Genomic DNA, 25,589 nt, shown 5'->3' with positions numbered 1-25,589 from the left:
ATAAGATAGACCTACTTCTTATGGAAGAAATAACAATAAACAGATGTTAATTTTTGTCATGATTTATTTGTTGGTCTAAAAGTTCAGTGCCTAAGAACTATGTAATAGTTGGAATTTGGAAATACAGTTGAACTGGCATCAGTCTTAAAAGCAGGATTCAGTCCTTTAGAACTTTTGCCTGATACTGAACAAATATCTTGGGTTTTGCTTTCTAATTTAGTGCTTGGTCTGAATAATGAGACCGAATTAGACCATAAACTCATGTACTTAAATTAAGGTATGGACAAGTAACGAATATTGGGAAATAGTCTGTTGACAAGGGAAGAGGCCAGCATCATGGAGTTAAATTAGTTGAGCTTTTTCCAGACAGAGGCAGAAAGACTAAAGTGGTTCAAAACCAAATTTGCCTGATAAAGTTATTTATGACATTTAAAATATTAATCTACTTTGATCCATGTTCCAATGTTGGCTTTTTCATTCATACTCATTCTAGATATAAATTTTTAATGATTTCTGCCTCCATATCAAGAATAATGGGCTTTCTCCATTCTCAGAGCATTTTCAGAATACGCAGCTATGCCATCCAAACCCTCTCCCAAATGAAGACGATGAATATGTATGAGAAACAGGTACTGAAGTAGAGTGTGGGTTCTGAACTTGTTGGTTCTCAGTAATTATTAATGGCATTAAATGTGAATATGCCATGATAAGAAATGTTCAAAGGAAGTACTGCCTGAAGGTCCAGTAGGCTTTCTGACTTCAAAATGCTTATTAGGATAACAGTAGATGCCAGTGATGGAAGTAAAGGTAGATTTTGGTTCAACAAGACAAATAGTGTTAACGTAAGATGTTTAAATTACTGTGATCAACTTTTTCTTTTTTCTTTTTTCCTTTTCTGTCATTTACCCATATTTGATTATTTGTATTTTTAGTCCCTTTATGATTGCCTCTGTTATGGTGTTACCTCATTTTTGATAGACTTTTACCTTCAACTTTTAGGTTTGAAATAGAATCATGGTTTGGTGAATAGGCATCATTTAGATGGCTGACAGGCATGACTGCCTTTGTTATAGCTTTTCGCTTTTATTCCAAAGGGCTCTGTTGATAGAACATTTTCTTACTTTTTCCTTGATTTTTCGTTTGAAAACTCTTCCTTATTCATCTCTGCAATTACATACTAAAAAACTCTATTTTCATCTAAAAGTGCTGTCAGGTGGTGATGTGGCATCTTTAAGGAGGTTTCATTCTTGTGGATAGAACAGACAGTAGATATAAAGAACATAAATTATTACAATCCCGAGTGGTAAGAACTGAGATAAGATCATTTGATGGAAAATTTTATTGTGACCTTTTAAATTATTTTATCTTAGAGGTGCTAATACATATGAGTGTGTGTGTATCTAAGTCTGTGTGTGCATTCACACACACAATATATACACACAGACAGACATACATGCATATGTATATGCACACATATATGGAAAACAAGAATAAAAGCTCTTGGTGCTTTTTGAGGATTAGTAGACAAAAGTTTGTAAGTAGAATGGCTTTGGCTTAATCAAGAGTTAATCAAGACCAGGTTTCTGAGTATCAAGGGAGGACCTATTTTATATTTTTAAGACAAAGGTAGTCACACATATTTGGAGATAGTTATCAACATAGCATACTAGTTTTTGAAATGTTTCTATTTGGAGATACAGGGGTGCAGAAAACTTTGCCATTTTTGTGTTCACCACCTGAAGCAAATACAAAATCCAGGCATGTGATTTAGTAAACAGAAAGTAATGGAGATAGGAAAGATTGTAACCCACTAGTAATCCAGAGAGTTTATTTTAGTCTAGAATATAACTCCTTTGCGCTGACTGAACCTTTGCCTCCTGCAGAGTGACGTGACAGAAGGTATTCGTAGGCCTACCTCTGCACCTCTGCCAGGAAAGCACCCTCACAGCCTTTCTGCAGAGGTTACCCGTCTGGGTGTAATACTTGTGGACATCACTTGTATAGTTCCTAAAACTCGGAAGAGTGGTTCTTGTTTGGTAACCACATTTTCGTATTTATTTTTGCTCAAAATAATGTTTTAGTTAAAATATATTTTAAAGCATATATGTAGTAATTTCATCCTTCTGATTCTGGCTCCTTTCCAGTCTCTATTCATCTGTGATTTTGTTTTACATGGTTGGAATTATGTGTTTTAACATTTGACAGAAAGACATTCCCATTGTCATAATGTCTTCATTGTTATAATTTCAGTTGCTATATAATAGCTCATTTGCCACTTATTTTCTTGTAAGACTTCTTTTAGTGTTTGCTGTGTTTCTTTTCTAGCTAGTTCATATTAGCATGCTCCCATAATTATCTGAAAGTTTTATGCAAATATTAATGTTACTAGTTTTCTTCACACACGATTTTTGCTCTTATGTAATCCTCATGAATATGTATGTGTGTGATATATATGTATGTGTATATATGTATGCCATATGTATGTATAAGCATATAGCTGTATATGCATGTATATGTATAGATATGGCATATATATGTATGTGTATGGCATATACATGTATACAGCATATAGCCAATATGTGTGTGTGTGTATATATATATATATATATATATATATACACACACACACACATACATATAGCAGTTTTTGAAGACAATGAAAATTACTTCATTATTCAGAATCGACAGTAGGAAAGCCCAGATTACATTGGGGTGCTGCTAGTTCAACCTTTAGGAGTTTAGTTTTTCTCTCTGACGTGCCGTATTGTTAGTGTGATTTAACCTTTGATTGCTGTTTTTACGTTTCATATTTGTCCACGGCAGTTAAAAAAAATACTGCATGCGATGAAGAAATGAGGCTTATTTGATTGCCCGAAGAGTTATATTGGAAACCATTCTTTTCTTCTTAAATAATAAACTTATGTGAACTTAAAGAATGGTATGGCATCTACTTTAGTGTGGTAATATTTCATATAGTTAAGCATGTATTCTTAAAGTCTTTTGTAACAATTACCAGGCTGTAGGCACTACAAAACACAGAATATCCTACAGTTTGTTGGGGGGTGTCCAAGCATATTAGGTGTCTGGGTTTTGACTTGTCTCAACTTGAAATAGATTAAATAGTGCTTAACTTCAAAGCTCACATTGATAGCTTTAAAGATATGACTCTCTCTCTCTCTATAGTAGAGCAGGTATGTATATGTAACCGTAGTTGTGTCTACTTCTGGATCTTAGTTCCTCCTAAGTTTATAAATTTTGATATTCCATCACTACGCTATTACTGTTGTTGCCTGAATACTTGAGGATTCTATTTCTAGTGTTTAGACCCAAAGCTCTTCATTATGATGGTGTTTTAGTGTTTTTAGGGCACTCTAAAATTTTTTCTTCACTTGAGGTAAATTGGCTATTATATCCTCTTGTTTAGCCCGAAGTGTTTTATTTTCCACATGCTTCCTCTGTTGTGTACACAGAGAAAGCTGTCTTTATGCCTCTGAGTTTGCCCTGACTTCCCCTGGGCTCTTGCCTTCCAGTCGCCTTTGCACGCCTGCGAATTCCAGGTCTGCTCCGGGTGTCACTGGAGACCCTTCCTGGAGGGCCTCTGCGCCATGCGGAGCCTGGGGGCTGAGGAGGCTGTGTGGCTTCAGCGAAAATCCTTCACTTCTAGTAGCTCCAAAGGGAAGAGAAAAGAGACGAGTAGGAAGAGCAAAGCGTCAGATCTTTAAAAATACCTGGTTTTAAATTTGAGTCTTCTGAAGAAATTGCTGCGGTCATATTGTGTTTTTTATTTGTTTCTCTGCTTTGACGATTGTTTCTTCAGGAAGTCCCCAGAGTCCTCCTCCTTCACCAGCTGGCTCAGCAGGAAGGCGCGTGGACCATACTTCCATTGTTACCGCAGTACGTTTCACGTGACACGTGCTCATTATTGGCATCTCTACCTGACGCTCGTAGGCTCCCTAGTTTTCTTACTCAGAGGCTGTTTTTTCCTCAGAGTCAGGAAGTAAAGTCCATTTGGACTCCATGACCACTACTGTAATCGGATTTCTTGATGATTGATTCTTTTTTTTTTCCTGTTTCACTAGGCAGTGGGTTTTATTTGAATTAATCTACAATGACCGTAATTCCCCAGCTCCTTACTGTTTGTCTCGTATCTAAAACAATTCTTCCCAAGCTATACATCATAAGTACTACTTCAAACTAATTAGTTATTTCTTGGATTTTTTACAAAAATGATTCAGTTCTCTGAGTCTCCTGTTTTTATATCTAGTGTACCATGTGTCTTTAGAACTACTTTAACTTACTATTAGAGAAATTAGATATGTTTATAGTCAAACTGCATTATTCATACAGTTTAAGCATTGATGATTGATTCTTAATCATGAATAGCTTTTATTTTTAAATATGTTTCTTAAAAGATATGATGTCAATATATTTGATATTTGAGAATTATGTCTCTTCTGAATTGGGGTTTGTCATAGAAAGAATTAACTTTAAGAAGTCTAGCTGTTTCATAAACCAATAGTATCTGGCTTTCCTATACGCTTAAACTATACACGGAAGAAAAATATTATGGGAAAAAAAATCCAGATTTCTTGCCATTTTGTATGTCCTTCATCCATTTCCTGTTGATCAGTTTTAAACCTTATTATAAACTCACTTTATAAAGGTGATTACTATAACCTATTTGTTTTTGTCAGCTTTTCTGTAACATATAGCAGAAATTCATCATGGATTTTCTTCTGTGAAGAAGAGACAAGAATACAAATTCCACAACTCTTACAAGCACTCAGAAGATATGACCCATCAAAGGTAAATACAATTTCAATACGAGTATTTTTATTTTGGAGAAAATGCTTAAAAGAAGTTTAATTTTGATTAAGAGGTTTTTCAGTCTAATAAAAACACTTAATTTAAGATTAAGAAGAATGAAATAGGCTGCTCTTGCCTTGTGAAACGGAGCACATTCTGTCTATGCAACATGTATCTCTCTCAAAAAAACCTGCTTTCACTTGAAGAATGAAATAACAGTTGAATATCTGGAAGCAATGTTAAATACTTCTCTTTGACGTTTGGAGCTTTCAGAAGGATGGAACTTAAAATGAGCCATTTTTAAATGAAAAAAATACATGGGTTATCAATTTTGAAGAATTAAAAAACTATTGATATAACCTAGAGTTAAGAAATAAATTTAAATTGGTTATTTCTCTTTATCAACAATGACCACATTATTTTACACAAGAAATATTTTTTGAGTACCAACTGTGTATCAAGCATTATGATAGCAGAGGCTAGACAGACAGGGGTCCTGACTGCCTGGATGGTACAGAGTAGCAGGGAGAGGAGGGACCATTAAGAAAACAATTACCGAGGGAGAGGACTGGGGTTGGCTGCCTGAACACAGCCTGAAGCGGTTAGTGCACCACGGCTAGCCAGGCTGGGAGGGAGTCCCGGAAAAAGTCTGGAACTGCCGAAGAGGCAAGAGACTTTTTCTTCCCTCTTTGTTTCCTGATGCGCGAGGAGAGGGGATTAAGAGGGCTGCTTAAAGGAGCTCCAGAGATAGGCGCAAGCCGCGGCTATCAACGCGGGCCCCAGAGACGGGCATGAGACGCTAAGGCTGCTGCAGCCACCAAGAAGCCTGTGTGCGAGCACAGGTCACTCTCCACACCTCCCTTCCGGGGAGGCTGTGCAGCCCGCCACTGCCAGGGTCACAGGATCCAGGGACAACTTCCCTGGAAGAACGCACGGCGCACCTCAGGCTGGTGCAATGTCATGCCAGCCTCTTCCGCCGCAGGCTCGCCCCGCATCGTACCCCTCCCTCCCCCCGGCCTGAGTGAGCCAGAGCCCCCGAATCAGCTGCTCCTTTAACCCCGTCCTGTCTAAGCGAAGAACACACGCCCTCAGCGACCTACATGCAGAGGCGGGGCCAAATCCAAAGTTGAACCCCAGGAGCTGTGCGAACAAAGAAGAGAAAGGGAAATCTCTCCCAGCAGCTTCGGGAGCAGCGGATTAAATCTCCACAATCAGCTTGATGTACCTGCATCTGTGGAATACCTGAATAGACAACGAGTCATCCCAAATTGAGGAGGTGGACTTTAGAGCAAGATATATTATTTTTTCCCCATTTCCTCTTTTTGTGAGTGTGTATGTGTATGCTTCTGTGTGAGATTTTGTCTGTATAGCTTTGCTTCCACCATTTGTCCTAGGGTTCTGTCCGTCCGTTTTTTTTCACTTAAAAAATTTTTTTCTTAATATATTTTATTTTAATAACTTTATTTTATTTTATCTTATTTTATTTTATTTTATCCTCTCCCTCCCTCCCTCCCTCCCTGCCTCCCTCCCTTCTTTCCTTCCTCTTTTTCTCCCTTTTATTCTGAGCCGTGTGGATGGAAAGCTCTTGGTGCTCCAGCCAGGCGTCAGGGCTGTACCTCTGAGGTGGGAGAGCCAAGCTCAGGACACTGGTCCACAAGAGACCTCCCAGCTCCACATAATATCAAATGGTGAAAATCTCCCAGAGATCTCCATCTCAACACCAGCACCCAGCTTCACTCAACGACCAGCAAGCTACAGTGCTGCACACCCTATGCCAAACAACTAGCAAGACAGGAACACAACCCCACCCATTAGCAGAGAGGCTGCCTAAAATCATAATAAGGCCACAGGCACCCCAAAACACACCACCAGACTTGGACCTGCCCACCAGAAAGACAAGATCCAGCCTCATCCACCAGAACACAGGCACTAGTCCCCTCCACCAGGACCTACACAACCCACTGAACCAACCTTAGCCACTGGGGACAGACACCAAAAACAAGGGGAACTACGAACCTGCAGCCTGCATAAAGGAGGCCCCAAACACAGTAAGATAAGCAAAATGAGAAGACGGAAAAACACACAGCAGATGAAGGAGCAAGGTAAAAACCCATCAGACCTAACAAATGAAGAGGAAATAGGCAGTCTACCTGAAAAAGAATTCAGAGTAATGATAGTAAAGATGATACAAAATCTTGGAAATAGAATAGAGAAAATGCAAGAAACATTTAACAAGGACCTAGAAGAACCAAAGAGGAAACAGGCAACAATGAACAGCACAATAAATGAAATTAAAAATACTCTAGAAGGGATCAATAGCAGAATAACTGAGGCAGAAGAATGGATAAGTGACCTGGAAGATAAAATAGTGGAAATAACTACTGCAGAGCAGAATAAAGAAAAAAGAATGAAAAGAACTGAGGACAGTCTCAGAGACCTCTGAGACAACATTAAACGCACCAACATTCGAATTATAGGGGTCCCAGAAGAAGAAGAGAAAAAGAAAGGGACTGAGAAAATATTTGAAGAGATTATAGTTGAAAACTTCCCTAATATGGGAAAAGAAATAGTTAATCAAGTCCAGATAGCACAGAGAGTCCCATACAGGATAAATCCAAGGAGAAACACACCAAGACACATATTAATCACACTATCAAAAATTAAATACAGGGGCTTCCCTAGTGGCGCAGTGGTTGAGTCCGCCTGCTCATGCAGGGGACACGGGTTCGTGTCCCGGTCTGGAAAGATCCCACATATGCCGCGGAGCAGCTGGGCCTGTGAGCCATGGCCACTGAGCCTGCGCGTCGGGAGCCTGTGCTGTGCAACGGGAAAGGCCACAACAGTGAAAGGCCCCCGTACCGCAAAAAAAAAAAAAAAATTAAATACAAAGAAAACATATTAAAAGCAGCAAGGGAAAAACAACAAATAATACACAAGGGAATGCCCATAAGGTTAACAGCTGCTCTTTCAGCAGAAACTCTGCAAGCCAGAAGGGAGTGGCAGGACATATTTAAAGTGATGAAGGAGAAAAACCTACAACCAAGATTACTCTACCCAGCAAGCATCTCATTCAGATTTGATGGAGAAATTAAAACCTTTACAGGCAAGCAAAAGCTGAGAGAGTTCAGCACCACCAAACGAGCTTTACAACAAATGCTAAAGGAACTTCTCTAGGCAAGAAACACAAGAGAAGGAAAAGACCTACAGTAACGAACCCAAAACAATTAAGAAAATGGGAATAGGAACATACATATCGATAATTAACTTAAATGTAAATGGATTAAATGCTCCCACTAAAAGACACAGACTGGCTGAATGGATCCAAAAACAAGACCCATCTATATGCTGTCTACAAGAGACCCACTTCGGACCTAGAGACACATACAGACTGAAAGTGAGGGGATGGAAAAAGATATTCCATGCAAATGGAAATCAAAAGAAAGCTGGAGTACCAATTCTTACATCAGACAAAATAGACTTTAAAATAAAGACTGTTAGAAAAGACAAAGAAGGCCACTACATAATGATCAAGGGATCAATCCAAGAAGAAGATATAACAATTGTAAATATTTATGCACCCAACATAGGATCACCTCAATACATAAGGCAAGCACTAACAGCCATAAAAGGGGAAATTGACAGTAACAATAATAGTAGGGAACGTTAACACCACACTTTCACCAAAAGACATATCATCCAAAATGAAAATAAATAAGGAAACACAAGCTTTAAATGATATTGATATTTAATTATAATATTTATAGGACATTCCATCTTAATTGATATTTATAGGACATTCCATCCAAAAACAACAGAATACACATTTTTCTCAAGTGCTCATGGAACATTCTCCAGGATAGATCATATCTTGAGTCACAAATCAAGCTTTGGTAAATTTAAGAAAACTGAAATTGTATCAAGTATCTTTTCCAACCACAATGCTATGAGACTAGATATCAATTACAGGAAAAGACCTGTAAAAAATACAAACACATGGAGGCTAAACAATACACTACTTAATAATGAAGTGATCACTGAAGAAATCAAAGAGGAAATCAAAAACCTAGAAACAAATGACAATGGAGACACAAAGACCCAAAATCTGTGGGATGCAGCAAAAGCAGTTCTAAGAGGGAAGTTTATAGCAATACAGTCCTACCTTAAGAAACAGGAAACATCACAAATAAATAACCTAACCTTGCACCTAAAGCAATTAGAGAAAGAAGAACAAAAAAACCCCAAAGTTAGCAGAAGGAAAGAAATCATAAAGATCAGATCAGAAATAAATGAAAAAGAAATGAAGGAAACAGTAGCAAAGATCAATAAAATTAAAAGCTGATTCTTTGAGAAGATAAACAAAATTGATAAACCATTAGCCAGACTCATCAACAGAAAAAGGGAGAAGACTCAAATCAATAGAATTCAAAATGAGAAAGGAGAAGTAACAACTGACACTGCAGAAATACAAAGGATCATGAGAGATTACTGCAAGCAACTCTATGCCAATAAAATGGACAACCTGGAAGAAATGGAAAAATTCTTAGAAATGCACAACCTGCTGAGACTGAACCAGGAAGAAAAAGAAAATATGAACAGATCAGTCACAAGCACTGAAATTGAAACTGTGATTAAAAATCTTCCAACAAACAAAAGCCCAGGACCAGATGGCTTCACAGGCGAATTCTATCAAACATTTATAGAAGATCTAACACCTATCCTTCTCAAACTCTTCCAAACTATAGCAGAAGGAGGAACACTCCCAAATTCATTCTACGAGGCCACCATCACCCTGAAACCAAAACCAGACAGAGATGTCAAAAAGAAAGAAAACTAGAGGCCAATATCACTGATGAACATAGATGCAAAAATCCTCAACAAAATACTAGCAAACAGAATCCAACAGCACACTAAAAGGATCATACACCATGATCAAGTGGGGTTTATCCCAGGAATGCAAGGATTTTTCAATATATGCAAATCAATCAATGTGATACACCATATTAACAAATTGAAGGAGAAAAACCATATGATCATCACAATAGATGCAGAAAAAGCTTTCGACAAAATTCAACACTCATTTATGATAAAACCCTGCAGAAAGTAGGCATAGAGGGAACTTTCCTTAACATAATAAAGGCCATATATGACAAACCCACAGCCAACGTCATCCTCAATGGTGAAAAACTGAAACCATTTCCAGTAAGATCAGGAAGAAGACAAGGTTGCCCACTCTCACCGCAATTATTCAACATAGTTTTGGAAATTTTAGCCACAGCAATCAGAGAAGAAAAAGAAATAAAAGGAATCCAAATCGGAAAAGAAGAAGTAAAGCTGTCACTGTTTGCAGATGACATGATACTATACATAGAGAATCCTAAAGATGCTACCAAAAAGTGCTAGAGCTAATCAATGAATTTGGTAAGGTAGCAGGATACAAAAGTAATTCACAGAAATCTCTGCCATTCCTATACACTAGTGATGAAAAATCTGAAAGTGAAATTAAGGAAGCACTCCCATTTACCGTTCCAACAAAAAGAGTAAAATATCTAGGAATAAACTTACCTAAGTAGACAGACCTGTACTCAGAAAACTATAAGACACTGATGAAAGAAATTAAAGATTATACAAATAGATGGAGAGATATACCATGTTCTTGGATTGGAAGAATCAACATTGTGAAAATGACTCTACTACCCAAAGCAATCTACAGATTCAATGCAATCCCTATCAAACTACCACTGGCATTTTTCAGAGAACTAGAACAAAAAATTTCACAAATTTTATGGAAACACAGAAGACCCCAAATAGCCATAGCAACCTTGAGAATGAAAAACGGAGCTGGAGGAATCAGACTCCTTGACTTCAGACTATACTACAGTGCTACAGTAATCAAGACAGTATGGTACTGGCACAAAAACAGGAATATAGATCAATGGAACAGGATAGAAAGCCCAGAGATAAACCCACGCACATATGGTCACCTTATCTTTGATAAAGGAGGCAAGAATATACAGTGGAGAAAAGACAGCCTCTTCAATAAGTGGTGCTGGGAAAACTGGACAGGTACATGTAAAAGTATGAGATTAGAACACTCCATAACACCATACACAAAAGTAAGCTCAAAATGGATTAAAGACCTAAATGTAAGGCCAGAAACTATCAAACTCTTAGAGGAAAACATAGGAGAACACTCTATGACATAAATCACAGCAAGATCCTTTTTGACCCACCTCCTAGAGAAATGGAAAATAAACAAAATAAACAAAAATAAACAAATGGGACCTAATGAATCTTCAAAGCTTTTGCACAGCAAAGGAAACCATAAACAAGACCAAAAGACAACCCTCAGAATGGGAGAAAATATTTGCAAATGAAGCAACTGACAAAGGATTAATCTCCAAAATTTACAAGCAGCTCATGCAGCTCAATAACAAAAAAACAAACAACCCAATTCAAAAATGGGCAGAAGACCTACATAGACATTTCTCCAAAGAAGATATACAGATTGCCAACAAGCACATGATAGAATGCTCAACATCACTAATCATTAGAGAAATGCAAATCAGAACTACAATGAGATATCATCTCACACCTGTCAGAATGGCCATCATTAAAAAATCTAGAAACAATAAATGCTGGAGAAGGTGTGGAGAAGAGGGAACCCTCTTGCACTGCTGGTGGGAATATATATTGATACAGCCACTATGGAGAACAGTATGGAGGTTCCTTAAAAAACTACAAATAGAATTACCATACGACCTAGCAATCCCACTACTGGGCATATACCCTGAGAAAACCATAATTCAAAAAGAGTCATGTACCAGAATGTTCATTGCAGCTCTATTTACAATAGCCAGGACATGGAAGCAACGTAAGTGTCCATCATTTGATGAATGGATAAAGAAGATGTGGTAGATGTGGTAGATAGATGTGGTAGATAAAGAAGATATACAATGTAATATTACTCAGCCATAAAAAGAAACGAAATTGAGTTATTTGTAGTGAGTTGGATGGACCTAGAGTCTGTCCTACAGAGTGAAGTAAGTCAGAAAGAAAAACAAATACCGTATGCTAACACATATATATGGAATCTAAGGAAAAAAAAAAGATCATGAAGAACCTAGGGGCAAGACGGGAATAAAGACACAGACCTACTAGAGAATGGACTTGAGGACATGGGGAGGGGGAAGGGTAAGCTGTGGCAAAGTGAGAGAGTGGCATGGACTTATATATACTACCAAAGGTAAAATAGGTAGCTAGTGGGAAGCAGCCTCATAGCACAGGGAGATCAGCTTGGTGCTTTGTGACCACCTAGAGGGGTGGGATAGGGAGCGTGGGAGGGAGGGAGATGCAAGAGGGAAGAGATATGGAAACATATGTATATGTATAACTGATTCACTTTGTTATAAAGCAGAAGCTAACACACCATTGTAAAGCAACTATACTCCAATAAAGATGTTAAGGGAAAAAAAAGCAATTACCTTTAAAAGGGAGACGTTTAAGGCAAACATTGGGCGCTGTTAGAAGCACACAGCAGGGTATCAGACCGAATCTGGGAAGGTCATGACAGGAAGTGACATTTAATCTGAGTCCATGGGATGAGTAGGAGTTAATAGGAGAGAGTGCTCTAAGCAGAGGGAACAATATTTGAGAAGGTCTCGGGGTGAGACAGTATGCATCTTGGGTGAGAAGTTCACCGCTACTTTCATATTTTAACATTTTTATCCTGTGCAGATACGATGTTGCAGCTGGATCTTGTTTACCTCTAAGTTCTGTCTGAGCACTGAGCAGTGTTTAACACTTAGTAGGTGGTCAATAAATATTTGCATACGACTGAATAACTCTGTAAGTCAGCTGTCCTGCTGGACTACATTCAGTGTCTCTGGAGGTTTAGAGGCAGCCCTGGAGTTTTGTGGAGAGGAAATCAGACCGTTCAGTTCTCTTCCAGCAGCCCAGGCTGCACCCTGATCAACTTAACAGAATTCTTTAAACACGGAATAAGCAGAACTGGGTCCTTTCTGGGATCACTGGACACCTGCCCCACCCCTGTTCTGACACCCACTCCAGAAGTGAGTCAGATTTAAGGAGGATGTGGAAAAGGAGCCGTGGCTTCTGGGTGCCCACTTGGTTTGTTGATGGGGACACACAGAGTTGGGCAACAGTGATCATTAGGTTGATTTCTCAAACGCTGGAAAGTTTGTCACTATAATAAAACCACTGGTCTTGATGTTTTTTAAATGCTGGGAGGGCCCATTCTGATTTCTCTTCATGCATTTGATTTCTGGGAAAGTACAGATGTAATTGAATGAGAAGGTTGTTAGGTTAAAAGAATAATTCCTTCAAAGGAGAAAAGAATTATGAACGTGTCTCATCTAGTCTTTTCAGATGACGGCTGAGCAGCAGCTGTGTACTCGGTGCCGTATTTTATGTAAAACATTTGTTAGGCTTTTATGTTTGCCTTTGACTTGAGAAAAACTCCAGATCTTTTTTAGCATGTAGGAGTTTTGATCTCCTCCTAGTGTTCGTTTCACCTGGAGATTATTTTTTCCATTATCCATAGCTCTAATTCTGTACAGAAGATGGTGACTCACTGTACTTTTTAATGAAAATTGGAATGACAAATAAGTTCAAAGCAAGTTCATGCAAAGCAAGTACAGAGCCAGAGGTGAAATGAGATGCTCTCTTCTTCTTTTGTGAGCAGTACCACGTGAAAAAAAAATCTAGGATGCTTTGTTTCTTTTGAAACTAGCATTTGGGAATAAAAATTACATAATGTTGAAGTTAGCTCAAACCAGTGTGTTTTTTTTCCCCCCTACCATGTGAAATTTTAGGAAAAACGTATAAGACAAACCTGGCTTTGATACTGACAGAGATAAACGACATTAAACTCATAATAATGTGTTAGAGTATCAGTTACTTCGTTGGATTCTGACATTTTTTCCCTTCAATATCATTTTGTCATTCTTACTAATGCAGATTTATGCTGTTACACAATATTTTAAATGAAAAACTTTAATCTTCATTAAAGTAATTAATCTTTGTTAAATTGCCTTTCTAGGTGATTTCTATAAATTTCTATATCTTATTGAAGTCTTTCTGTTTTTTCCCCACAGTATGCTTTTAACGTGTATATTTGCTGAAATGTCTTTAATTTTTAATAGAGGTGAGACAGTGCTGGCAAAGAGTAATTCTAACACACTAATAGAACGTTGAGTTATTCTTTTACGGTCTGTCTTGATTGTAATCGTCTTTATTAAGAAGGCATTAAGAAAATTAATAAGAAAGATGGGGCAGTGTCTCTTCACAGAATCTGTATTAATTTCTCCCTTAGAGTAGTTGACAGTATAATCCCCCCAAAATATTGAAAAACAACCTTATATACTGGATAATAGCCGAACACTGCTACTAGTTGTTGAAACATAAAAACATGTTCTGCATAAATTTATGTTTGGAACAGGAGATTATAATAGTGAAAGATTATTGAGAAAGGTGCTAACGTATACTGAAGTGTTTATTTTCTTTAAACAAGCTGTATTTACGTGGTGTGTTAAGTGTGATGATTTTCATCTTGGTTAATGTTTAGTAGTTTGATTTTTTAAAAAGATGTTGAATATTCTATCTCAAGCCCAGGCTATTTGCCTTATAATCACTTCTCTTGCCCAGTGGTATATATCCATAAAATGTCAGGAAGAAATCCTCGGGCGGAACTATGGACCTGGACACACAGTTGTGTTACTGGCTTTCACGTATGTTCATTTATGACTTGTTGCTGAATTGACCCAAACTAAGACTCTGGGAGGTATTTGGAACACAGCCATGAGCAGAAGAGGGCCCTGGGAAGACAGCACTGTATCCCTCCTGCTTTTATTTTCTGATAAGGGATAGGGAGTGAGGGGGTGATGGTTGGGTAAGAGAGAAAATATACAAAACTTTTAGAACTTAGGGTACTTGACTTAAATTATCTGCTGACATTTCTTTCATAGTTGCCTTTGAAAGCTCTCCCGGGCTGGCTGCATCATTTAACACAAAACTAGGGGCACCTGGGACATTTAGGTATCCTGGGATACAGCAGTGAGCAAAATAGACAACATCCCTGGTCACAAGGGGGGGATAGTCTCTTGCAGGGGAGACAGGCAAATGTGAAACAATGTGTCAGATGGTAATAAGTGTTATGGAGAAAAATAAAGCAAAATAAGAGGGATGAAGGATAGATTGGGATGGGCTTACTTTTCTTTAGAGGGTGTTCAGGAAAAATCTCACAGATCAGGTCACATTTGAGCCAAGCGTGAAGGAACCGAGGGAGGGAGTTATGTGCTCCCTACTCCTATGTCCAGCCGCCTACTTGTCTACCAGGAGCCTCAAACTCAACTTGTTCAGAACTGAACTCTTCATGCCCCTTTTTAACCTCTTCCATCTTCAGTCTCCTGCATCTCAGAAATGGCATCACTGTCTGTTGAGTTGCTCATATGAAAACACCTGGGGCTGGTGATCGATTCCTCTTTCCCCTCAGCCTCATGCTGGCACATTTAGTGGAGTCTCCCTCCAGGATACACCTCTCATCTATCTTCCCGCTGTGTGGAATACTATTACTGTGGTCCAGGCTGCCGTCATCTCTTTCCTGGACCATGATTTAAGCATCCTAGCTGCCCTCCTGGTTTCTGTTCTCGCCATCCCAATAATCCAGTAGCTCTGTAATTCAGATCTTCTTGTTCACCTGCTCAAAACCCTCCTGTGGTTTCCCACTGCACCTAAGATAGTTTCATGAGGTGTCGCACTCCAGGTCAGCAGTAATTTTCTATCCCTGTAAAGAGGCTCCATTCTTTAACTTCTCTTGTTTTTGTTGAAAAGTTAACTGTATGTCTTATTTTTGCTCCTTTGAAAGAAATGTGTACACCTCTCCCCCAAAATTACTTTTAAGATTTTCTCTATCTTAGGTTTTTCAACCAGCATTTGACTATGTGGTTTTCTTTATATGTCTCTTGATTAGAGTTTATAGAGCTTCTTGAATCTATGGCTTGATGACTTGTGTCAGTTTTTAAGAAGATTCTAAGCCTGTGTTTCTTCAAATGTTGATTGAGTTCCATTGTCTGTCTCTTCCTGTTCTGGGTTTTGAACATCATGTAGTTAATTTATTTTTTTATTGACGTATAGTTGATTTACAATGTTGTACCAATCTCTGCTGTACAGCACAGTGACTCCGTTTTACACATACATACATTCTTTTTTTAAGTTTTCTTTTCCATTATGGTATGCCAGGAGATTGGATATCGTTCCGGTGCTCTACAGTAAGACCTTGTTGTTTATCCATTCCAAATGTAATAGTTTGCATCTACCAACCCCAAATTCCCAGTCCATCCCTCTCCATCCCCGCCTCCCCCTTGGCAACCACGTCTGTTCTCTGTGTCTGTGAGTCTGTTTCTGTTCTGTAGATAGGTTCATTTGTGCCATGCTTTAGATTCCACATACAAGTGATATCATATGGTATTTGTCTTTCTCTTTCTGACTTACTTCGCTTAGTTTGAGCATCATGTATTTTAGACCTTGCACTGTGTCCCGTGTTGCCCCTAAGCTCTTTTCTGTATGTTCCTCTTTGTTTTCTTTTTTGTGCATAAATGTGGAAATTTTTTACTGACTTACCTTCCAGGTCACTATTCTCTCTTCTGTTATGTCTAATATTCTCTTGAATTCCTAACTTGAGTTATTGCATTATTCGGTTTTAGGATTTCCATTTGACTCTTGTTTATAGATTCTAGTTCTTTGGTAAAAATCATCATCTTTTCGTCTGTTTTCATATTAATTATATATTTTTTAAACTGCAAAACCTGGTTTATCTGCGAATCTCTGTTTCTCATTTTCCTCTGTTATTGGTCTGGTCTTGTGCATTTAATATTCTTCTGGGTTGTAGACCTTGTCTGGGTAGGTCTAGCCACAGACTGCCCTTACTTCTAGACCCTTTTCCCCCGGCAGACCCTGCCCTCCAGCCTTGGGCTCCCAGAACTACTGCTGAAGTCTCTGCTCAGATTTTAGCCACTTCACTGCTGTTTCCCACTTGGTTCTTGTGTTTTCCCTTGGTTTTTGTGCAGCCTAGGAGTTGAGGGAAGCTTGCAGGCAGAATTTGGGGCTCACGCCTGTGGGATCCCCTTGAATCTCTACCATCTCGGCAGCTTGCAGCTCCAGCCTCTGTCTCTGCAGTGCAGCCAGATGGCACGAGTCCCCAGCTGCTGCCCTTGGTGGTGCGCTGTCCTCTGCTCGGGTAATCAGCAGATTCCTTGAGGGTGAAAGGAGGTGACTATGGGGCTCCCATGGGTGGGCTCCCCTTCTCTCTCACATCCTATTTGCCTTCGTTGTGTTTTGATGCCCTCAGTCATTTGCTCTAAGAATTTCTCCAGCTTTTATACTTGTTCTTGGTGGGAGAGTCGGTCTGATCCAGGCTGTTCTGTTGTGACATCTGAACCCTGGTCTATCTCCTGCTTCTCTTCCATACCATGTTTCCCATATTCCAGCCACGCTGCACTCATTTTTTGTTAGAATATATCAAGCTTTTTCCCACCTCAGGGACTTTGTATTAACTGCCTCACCTCTTCTTCCCCAGATGTGTACTTAGCTGGTTCCTTGATGTTATTTAATCTCCGTTCAACTGTTACTTCCTAAGAGGTTTCTCTCTCTTTCCAGGGTCACCCGTCACTCTTTTATTTTCATCATAGCACTATCTGAACTTACTTTATTTACTTGCTTTCTGTCTCCCCACTATTGTGTAAGCTCTGTTCCCACCTGGCGTGGGATAAATGTTAACTGATAATAAATGTTAATTGAATGACTGAATAAATGAATAAAATAGGCACTGATTCTGGAAGGAATTTTTCAAATTCTTCTTTGCAAACCTCAGTGGGACATAAAGGAACACTGTTTTCTTCACAGTAATAGTATTTTGATAAGGAATATTCTATAAAATACCACTTTTATGTGTTTATAGTATAATGACGACTAGCATTTTGTTCATCCTGATGATCTGATCTTAAATTACTTTCTTTATAGACCAAGATTATGCTATATTCATATCACATGAGTAATAATTAGATTTTTGTGAAAATTCTTTAGAAATATATAATCTGTGCTTATTCTCTATCACCCAGGATATTTAACTAAAACTAATGATACCAATTTGTTTTTGGTCGTGCATGAAATGGCTTTTAAAAAAAATTTTATATCTTTATTTAACAGGAATGGTTTTTAGGAAAAGCATTACATGACGAGGAATCTACAATAATTCACCATTATGCCTTTTCCGAAAATCCTACAGTTTTTAAGTACCCAGACTTCGCTGCTGGCTGGGCCCTTAGTATCCCACTGGTAAACAAGTAAGAATTTATGAGACTTGCTTTTCGTTGCGTCTCGTGTATGAATCAACTTTTATTTCGCCGAGTCTTGCAGCTGATGGAGCTGAGCGAACTTTTCAGCAGAGGCAGCGGGTGGTGGTGCAGGGAGACCCGCGGCAGGAGCCGGACACAGGCTCCGTCACTTACTCATCCCCTCAGACTCACGCTCGGCCGCTCTGCCCTTCCTCTTACTCACCTGCAAAATGAGGCGAATGATCAAGTGTGAGGCCGGGGGAGGGCCCACGAGTGCTCAGGACTCTGTACCCGGAGGTGTGGCCACTGTTGTGAGCTCTAGGCGTGACTCTGGTTGTCAGTAAGGAAGTGAATCAGCAGCACGCCTCGGGTTGGGATGATGACTGGTTATGTGCGTGGACGTGTAGACGCGTTTAAACGTGGGCTGGGCAGGAGGCATACCTAGCTCTTGGTGTGAGAATCACAGTCATGCAGTTTTCGATGTGAAAGGGGAAGATAAGCCGTAATTCAGGAGAAGCATGGCTGTTGACAGTCCTCTTAACCTAAATAGTTCAGATCGTGAGTTTTTGTTCTTTAGGGAATGGAAAGTTGATAGTGCAGTTGCGGTTTTTATATCTGCAAAGATGAAAATGTTTCTCTTATTTCTTACAGTAAGTGTCCTGTTTCTAGGGTTTGGAGTCCTGAAAAGCTTTTTAGCCCATTGTAGTAATACAAGGTAGTAGATACTTTGTCATTTGTGGTTGTCACTTGTGGTTGCTGAAACTTCTGGACTGCTCCCTTGACATCTGAAAGTTCCTTACAATGTAGTGTAGGAAGTGCTCCTTCCCAGTGTAGATGCAAGCAGCAGCAAAGGATGCAGAGTGGATGAAGGGAACATTGTTGCTGGAACTGGAAGCGGAGGTGGGTGGTGGTTTGGTGCAGGGGCCCAGCAATGTTATTGAGGGGAGGCTGGATCTCTCTGTCTCTCCGGCTTAGTGCACAGCATCATTTCACCCTAAATCTGGTTTGCTTTGTGCTTTCAAGGCAGTTAAGGGCTACGAACTTCTTATTTATGTACAGCAGGAGACAGCCTCTAACCACGGAATGAAAGTACTTATCCCCAGTCTCTAGGTGGATCCTGTCCAATTAAAGTCAGTTGGGACAACTTCAGGCCTCTACCATCCTCTGCACCGTTAACAGCTGCCAGAACTTCAGTGCATCGGTTGGGATCAAACTAACTCTGACCCTGGAGCCCCTTTTTTGGCCTGAATAATTGATCAAAATCAGAATTCTCCTAGAGGAAGGAAGGAGAGGCTCTGTATCATGTGGGTAAGCAACAGTGCCCACTACGGGAACGTCGATTCACTGTGTCTCCTTTCCTTGACTTATGGCTCACTTGGTAGGTAGGGCAACGATTTATAGTTACTCAAGTATTTCTTCTGCTCAAGTCACCAGAAAAACTGGTTACTTAAAGACACTTCATGACACTCACTTTCTTAGACTTTCTCACCGAAAATATTTTTGGGGCTAGCAGTCCCGCATCAGTGAGTGTTGAATTAACACTGCCCAACATTTCCCGGTGCTCTGGCTACGTGATCTCCTCACGATAGCATCAGTAAAAAAAAAAAAAAAAAATACTTGCATCTTTGGAGAAACGCTCATTGATTTTCAGTAAGATGGTTTCTTCAAATAGGTGTTACTACAGAACACTGTTACTGGTTTCCCCTGTTGTTTTTCCATCAGAAAACCTTACCTAGATGTCCTGCAATATCTTGCTCTGTTGACTGTCTCGCACGTGGGACTAGAAGAGTCAGGAAGTTTCCCTGGTATGGAGTTGAAGGAGCCCTATATTTGTTGCAAGTTTCCGGTCTAGCTGGTTGTGTCATTAGGACTGTGTTATCAGGACATAACTTAGTGCCTTCTAAAAACAGGAAAGCTGAATGTCAAATTCTCTTGCCAGGAACTGAATATTTAATGAAGAAATATTTTCGCAAAGTAGTTGGGATTTCTGGCCTTGTTTTTTTTGGCATTGTTGGTTCCTGAAATTAGCGTTTGAAAAGCCCTTGGGTATAGCCCTTGCTTGGTGTATAGAAAAATGAAACCTAGTTCCCACCACTAGGACTGGCCTTTTAAGTCGGGTGAATGCCCCCCTGCACACTTTTAGAACTGGGACTTGTTTGCAAGGTGACTGGGTTAGGCCCCAGGTGTCCCATGAGGCTGACTCATCCACGCGACGTTGGTAATATTGAGGTAACCATCACTGGTTCTGGCAGATTCCACAGGCTGCTAAACGTAGCCACTTACAGATGTCAGTGTACATACTGATTTGTTTTCAGTCAGTCAGTGTTCATCTTAAAGAGATTCTTTCCTCTTAAAGAGATTCTATCAGTGGCTGTCACATTGTTCTTAGTTTCCCTCAGAGAAAAATGTACAAGAATTGAATGCGAAAGAAACTTAAAAAGTCAGGAAGAGTAGAGAGCATGTTTAGGGTAACAGTTCAGAGGTGTTGATTGTCTCTTAAGAACGGGTGTGGGCAGCGTGGCCACCTGACAGTGGATGTCACGTGCCATTGGATGCTGATCGCAGTTCTGTGTTCCTCGTCCGTGGCGATGAGCCCAGGTGTGACTTTTCTTTTGTGTGTGTGTTTGGTGTCTGAATGTGGTTGGCTCAGGTTTTGAAGGCACTTGGCATGAGTCCAAATCCCCAAGTTACCTTAAAAGAGTTTATTCATGAAAACTGGCTCCAGCCAAGCAGAGTTGGAGTTGGACAAGATTCCACACCAGGGCAGAGTTTTCTCTTAATACACGTCAGGAATGTTCTGAGAATGCAGTCTCTCTATGCAGTGTCCTCACCCACTCCTGCCCCTGAGCCGGCGGGCAGGTACTGAGCAGGAGTGTAGCAGAGGTTCCATGGGGCTTCCTTCCGAGCTGTGTACCATCGAGCCACGTTCCCGTCACCCGTGAGGCCGGTGCTTCCTGACTACACGTAAATCATAACCTGTGTCCTCCTTCATCTTTCCTCCGATTAGAGATAAGTTTTTAGAGAAATGTCTGTGGCTCAACCAGGCTAAAAACTCAGGGAGGACTTTTGAAACTGATTACTAGTTTTCCTTTTCAGATTACCATTATTTCTTTGTAGTTAAAATATTTGTTAGGAGGTTCGTCATTGAAACGAGGGTCCCGTCTGTAGCCCTGTACTAAACGTAAAGCCTGTGGCAGTTCCGTGGTCTTGGTAAGCATGTCGTTCTACCTCACTCAGCCTGAAATGGAGGAATGTATTGCGATGTGCCCTCATCCCTTCAGATCGCTCACCGAGTGCTCGTTTGGGCCCGGGCGGTGGGCGCTGTTTGGGGTGCAGAGCAGGAGGGGGGCGCAGGGGGCTCGCCGTGTGTGATGAATGGGGCTGTGCTTCCCACTCTGGGGGCAAAGGAAGTTTCCATTTATTCTCATGGGCAGGTCTGGACACCCTTGAATTCGGTCTTGGAGAAAAGGCTGCCAGGTAGAGGTTGGGTCGGGGCGAACTGGGCCGCCGTGTGGCCAGGAGCGCGCTTCGGGGGAGGTTGGTGCACGCTGGGGAGCGGGGGGCTCTAGAGCTGGGGCCCAGGGGTCTGGGCCTCTCTTCTGTGTTGAAAAGAGCCATTACGGCTTTTCTGAAGCAAGAAAATGACTTGAAACTGTTATTCTTTCCCGAAACCACATGCTCTCTCCCCCAGGAAACTCCACAAACTGTAATTCATAGGGTCATTAAAAGTAGGAGACTGAAAAGTAGCAACTTCTGTTTCTCTATCAGGCAGGCTTTTTTCTTTTCCTTTTCTTTCTCTGTCATTATTTAGTCAAGGATTATCAGGAGTCAGCACACTCGGTGCCTTTTTAAAAGACATGTATTGTATCGTATTGTGTTTTATGTTATTTTCCAGATGTTGAATAACGAACACTACGTTTGCAACAAGCCTTGCATTCGGTCCTGGTCCACAAATAATTGTGTTTTCACAGTCCTTTGCCTCAAGGAAATTAAACTCTTATTTTTGTCTTAAAATTTATATTTTTATTTGTTTTCAAACATTAGAAAGTCTCAAGAATGTGTTCTTCTTGTTTGATGCTTTTTTGGTTTTTTTCAAAAAACTCAAATTGTCTCTATTTTCTAGGCTTACCAAGAGATTGAAGAGCGAGTCCCTGAAATCCGACTTTACAATAGATTTAAAATATGAGGTAGGTCATGATTTGTTTGGTTCAAAGTCTTCGTAATCAAGAATTCGTGTCTTTTGATGCAAAAGGTGTCTTGTGTTCCCTGAAAGGTGCATCCCCTCTGCCATTCACATCCATATTTTCCCAACAAGGAAATTGCACATGCTACCGTCTGTGAGGGCTTTCTTCTTTAAGCCCATTTTGGTCACGTAGGTGGAGAAGGAACGGTGGAGAAAACAGTTGTGTCTGTGATCCTTCATCCTTTGTTTTTAAGCTAGGTGGATGGGTCCAGAGATGGATTTTTTAAAAACATGCAAAAATGTCAGTAAAATACCTCTGGTCTTTTTTTGTGCTTTGGTTGCACATATGTCTTCGACATGTCTCTTGTGCTGGACCCTGTGGAGCAGAATTGGGCCAGCTGGTCCCCCAGCACCCTGGCATTTAGTAGACATCTGTGACCAGTCATCCTGGAGGCAGGTGGCGGGCGTCCCGTCCTTAATCCATTAATCTCTCCTGAATCATCATCAAGAAGGTCTCTTCATGCGTACATCTGACTGCCTGAAACAGACTTGCCTTTCCCTCTGTAGGAATCTGTATTTTAGGACATTGGGGCCAATCGTGACTCAGTCCAGCAGTGCTGGTAGCCTGCCAGGAGCGAAAAGGGCACTCACAAGATTTTAATTTGGGGAGTATTTCTAAATGATGAAATAGGTTATTTGAGGAGAAATATTCATGTTAAAAATCATTCTTTTCCACAGAAGGGAAAGAATGACTAGTTGAAAGCCAGGGTCTGTCTAGATTTTTTTTTTTTTTTTTTTTTTTTTTGCGGTACGCGGGCCTCTCACTGTTGTGGCCTCTCCCGTTGCGGAGCACAGGCTCCGGACGCGCAGGCTCAGTGGCCATGGCTCACGGGCCCAGCTGCTCCGCGGCATGTGGGATCCTCCCGCACCGGGGCACAAACCCGCGTACCCTGCATTGGCAGGTGGACTCTCAACCACTGCGCCACCAGGGAAGCCCTGTCTAGATATTTTTAATGAAAAGTCAGCTCAGGTATAGATACCCAGGTTTGGGAGTCTATGAAACATTGAATAACATACCAAAAAACCCTCTAACACACATGAAAGGTATAAAGATCAGTCAGAATATCTATGCTTAAGAGATTGAACTTGATCAGTTGCTTGGAGGCTACCTGTAAGTATCTCCCCAGGAGGGTCCCCCTTCGTTCTAACGAGAGTCAACAACTTTCTTGAATTCTCTCCCTCGCCCCCTTTTCTTCATATTTGATCACATATGAATGTATCTCTGAATAATACATAGTTTTGCATCCTTCTGGCCTTTATATAAACAGAACTGTACCCTGAATAATGTTCTAATTTGAAAGTCATCCGTGTTGATATATGTGGCTTTAATGAACTGTCGTCACTTTGTATAACTGTCTCTCCCAGGACCACACACAGTGTATCTGCCCAGTCTGCTGGTAGTGGGCCTCCGGGCGGCGACTGGGTTTTGCTGTTGCGGTCACCAGTTCTGTGAATATTTTTGACATGTGTCATGATGATCCTCTACAAGAGTTTCTCTAGGGCAGAAGCTTTTAAACTGTTTTTTGACTGTGACCGACTTTAAAAAATACAGTTTTCATTGTGACTCAGTATATTTGTGTGTTGTTATTGATTTCTAACTTAGTATGATGGGTCTATATAACAGTCATTTGAAATATTTTTAGGTTTGCTTAATGGCCTAGTTCATGTTCACTTTTCATAAATGGAGAAAAGGATGTATGTGCTCTGATTTGGGGGTGGTGTAATATTCTCTTTATGTCTACTAAAGAACAAATAGATTAATCAGTTAATCTATTGTGCTTTTCACATATTTTATTTCCTCCCTCTCTCCCTTTTCCTGCTTTCGTTTTGTCTGCTTGATCCGGCATTTACTAAGGGAGGAATGTGAAAATCTTCCATGATAGTGGTGACAGTGTCTCTTTGTGGAACTGCCAACTCTTCCTATTTATACTCTGAGGCTATGTTAATTAGATGCGTACAAGTTTAGAATTGTTACCTCCTCTCCGTAAATGTATCTTTATCTCTAGTAATGCTCTTTGCCTTAGCGTTTATTTTGTTGATAGGAACACTTCTATACTAGCTTTCTTTTGGTGTTTGCTTCATCACTGTTTTTCATTTTTTTCTTTCAATTCTTTTGTGTCCTCTTCTGATGCATCTCTCTTAAAGAGGACGTGTTTGTTTTTTTCTCCCAGTTTGACAATCTTTATCTTCAAACCATATAGCAAATTTACATTTACATTTTTCATGCTTACTAACACTTTATTTTATCCTTTGTCTCCCATTTTTTTCTTTTGAAAATTTCCTTGCTTTCTTTTAGATTTTTAAAATTTTTATTCCATTTTTTTCCCTCCTCTGTTATTTTTGAAGTTCATTCTCAATGTCTGTTCCTTAATGGTTGTTTTAAATATAGTAAGTCCCCTACATACGAACCTTCAAGTTGCGAACTCTCAAAGATGCAAACGTATTATAAACCTGTTACAGTGCAGTACTATATGGCTGATTGTGTTAGTTGGGCACCTAGGCTAACTTTGTTGGACTTACGAACAAATTGGACTTACAAACTCGCTCTTGGAACGGAACTTGTTCGTATGCAGGGGACTTACTTTAACATGTACAGTAAGTGGCTGATTAATCAATAGCCTAAAAATCTAAGGGCCTGAGCATAATAACTCTGATTATCCCTCTCCCAGGTTTTATGCTCTTTTGTCCAGTATTTTTGTTCTTTCTTTTTTTTCAACCCCGCAACTCAGATATTGTCCTTCCTTACTTTACACAGTTAAATGATTTGTATTAGCTTAACCCTGTATTTGCCGTGTCTGTGCTCACTATTCTGTTTTGCTTCTTGGACCTGCCAACGGGGATCATTTTTATTCTTCCTGAAGTACATCCTTCAGAATTTCCTTTTTAGTGAGGTGGCAAATTCTCCGTTTTGTTTTTTTTTGTTTGTTTGTTTTTCCTTATAAATTATCTCAGGGGCTTCCCTGGTGGCACAGTGGTTGAGAATCTGCCTGCCAATGCAGGGGACACTGGTTCGAGCCCTGGTCTGGGAAGATCCCACATGCCACGGAGCAACTGGGCCCGTGAGCCACAACGACTGAGCCTGCGCGTCTGGAGCCTGTGCTCCGCAACAAGAGAGGCCGCGATAGTGAGAGGCCCGTGCACCGCGATGAAGAGCGGCCCCCGCTTGCCACAACTAGAGAAAGCCCTTGCAC

The 25,589-nt window shown here is 40.2% G+C and overlaps 1 protein-coding gene across 5 annotated transcripts in view; it reads left to right on the top strand.

Moving 5' to 3' along the window:
• B3GLCT (beta 3-glucosyltransferase) overlaps positions 1-25,589 on the top strand; it is a 108,706-nt gene that overhangs the window by 41,695 nt on the left and 41,422 nt on the right. For all 5 annotated transcript variants that reach the window (XR_014298089.1, XR_014298090.1, XM_082675862.1 and 2 more), the window contains 4 exons: positions 3,818-3,894; positions 4,695-4,806; positions 18,028-18,164; positions 22,279-22,342. Coding sequence is in view for 3 of the 5 variants with exons in the window: in XM_082675862.1 (XP_082531988.1) it covers positions 3,818-3,894; positions 4,695-4,806; positions 18,028-18,164; positions 22,279-22,342 (390 nt within the window). In the remaining 2 variants the exon portion in view is untranslated. The remainder of the gene's footprint in view (positions 1-3,817; positions 3,895-4,694; positions 4,807-18,027; positions 18,165-22,278; positions 22,343-25,589) is intronic.

This window comes from Grampus griseus (genome assembly GCF_964374135.1).
Source record: "Grampus griseus genome assembly, chromosome: 18".
In the NCBI taxonomy this organism is placed as follows: domain Eukaryota; kingdom Metazoa; phylum Chordata; class Mammalia; order Artiodactyla; family Delphinidae; genus Grampus; species Grampus griseus.
Note: the sequence above shows the minus strand (reverse complement) of the source record. Positions and strands in the feature narration are given on the sequence as shown.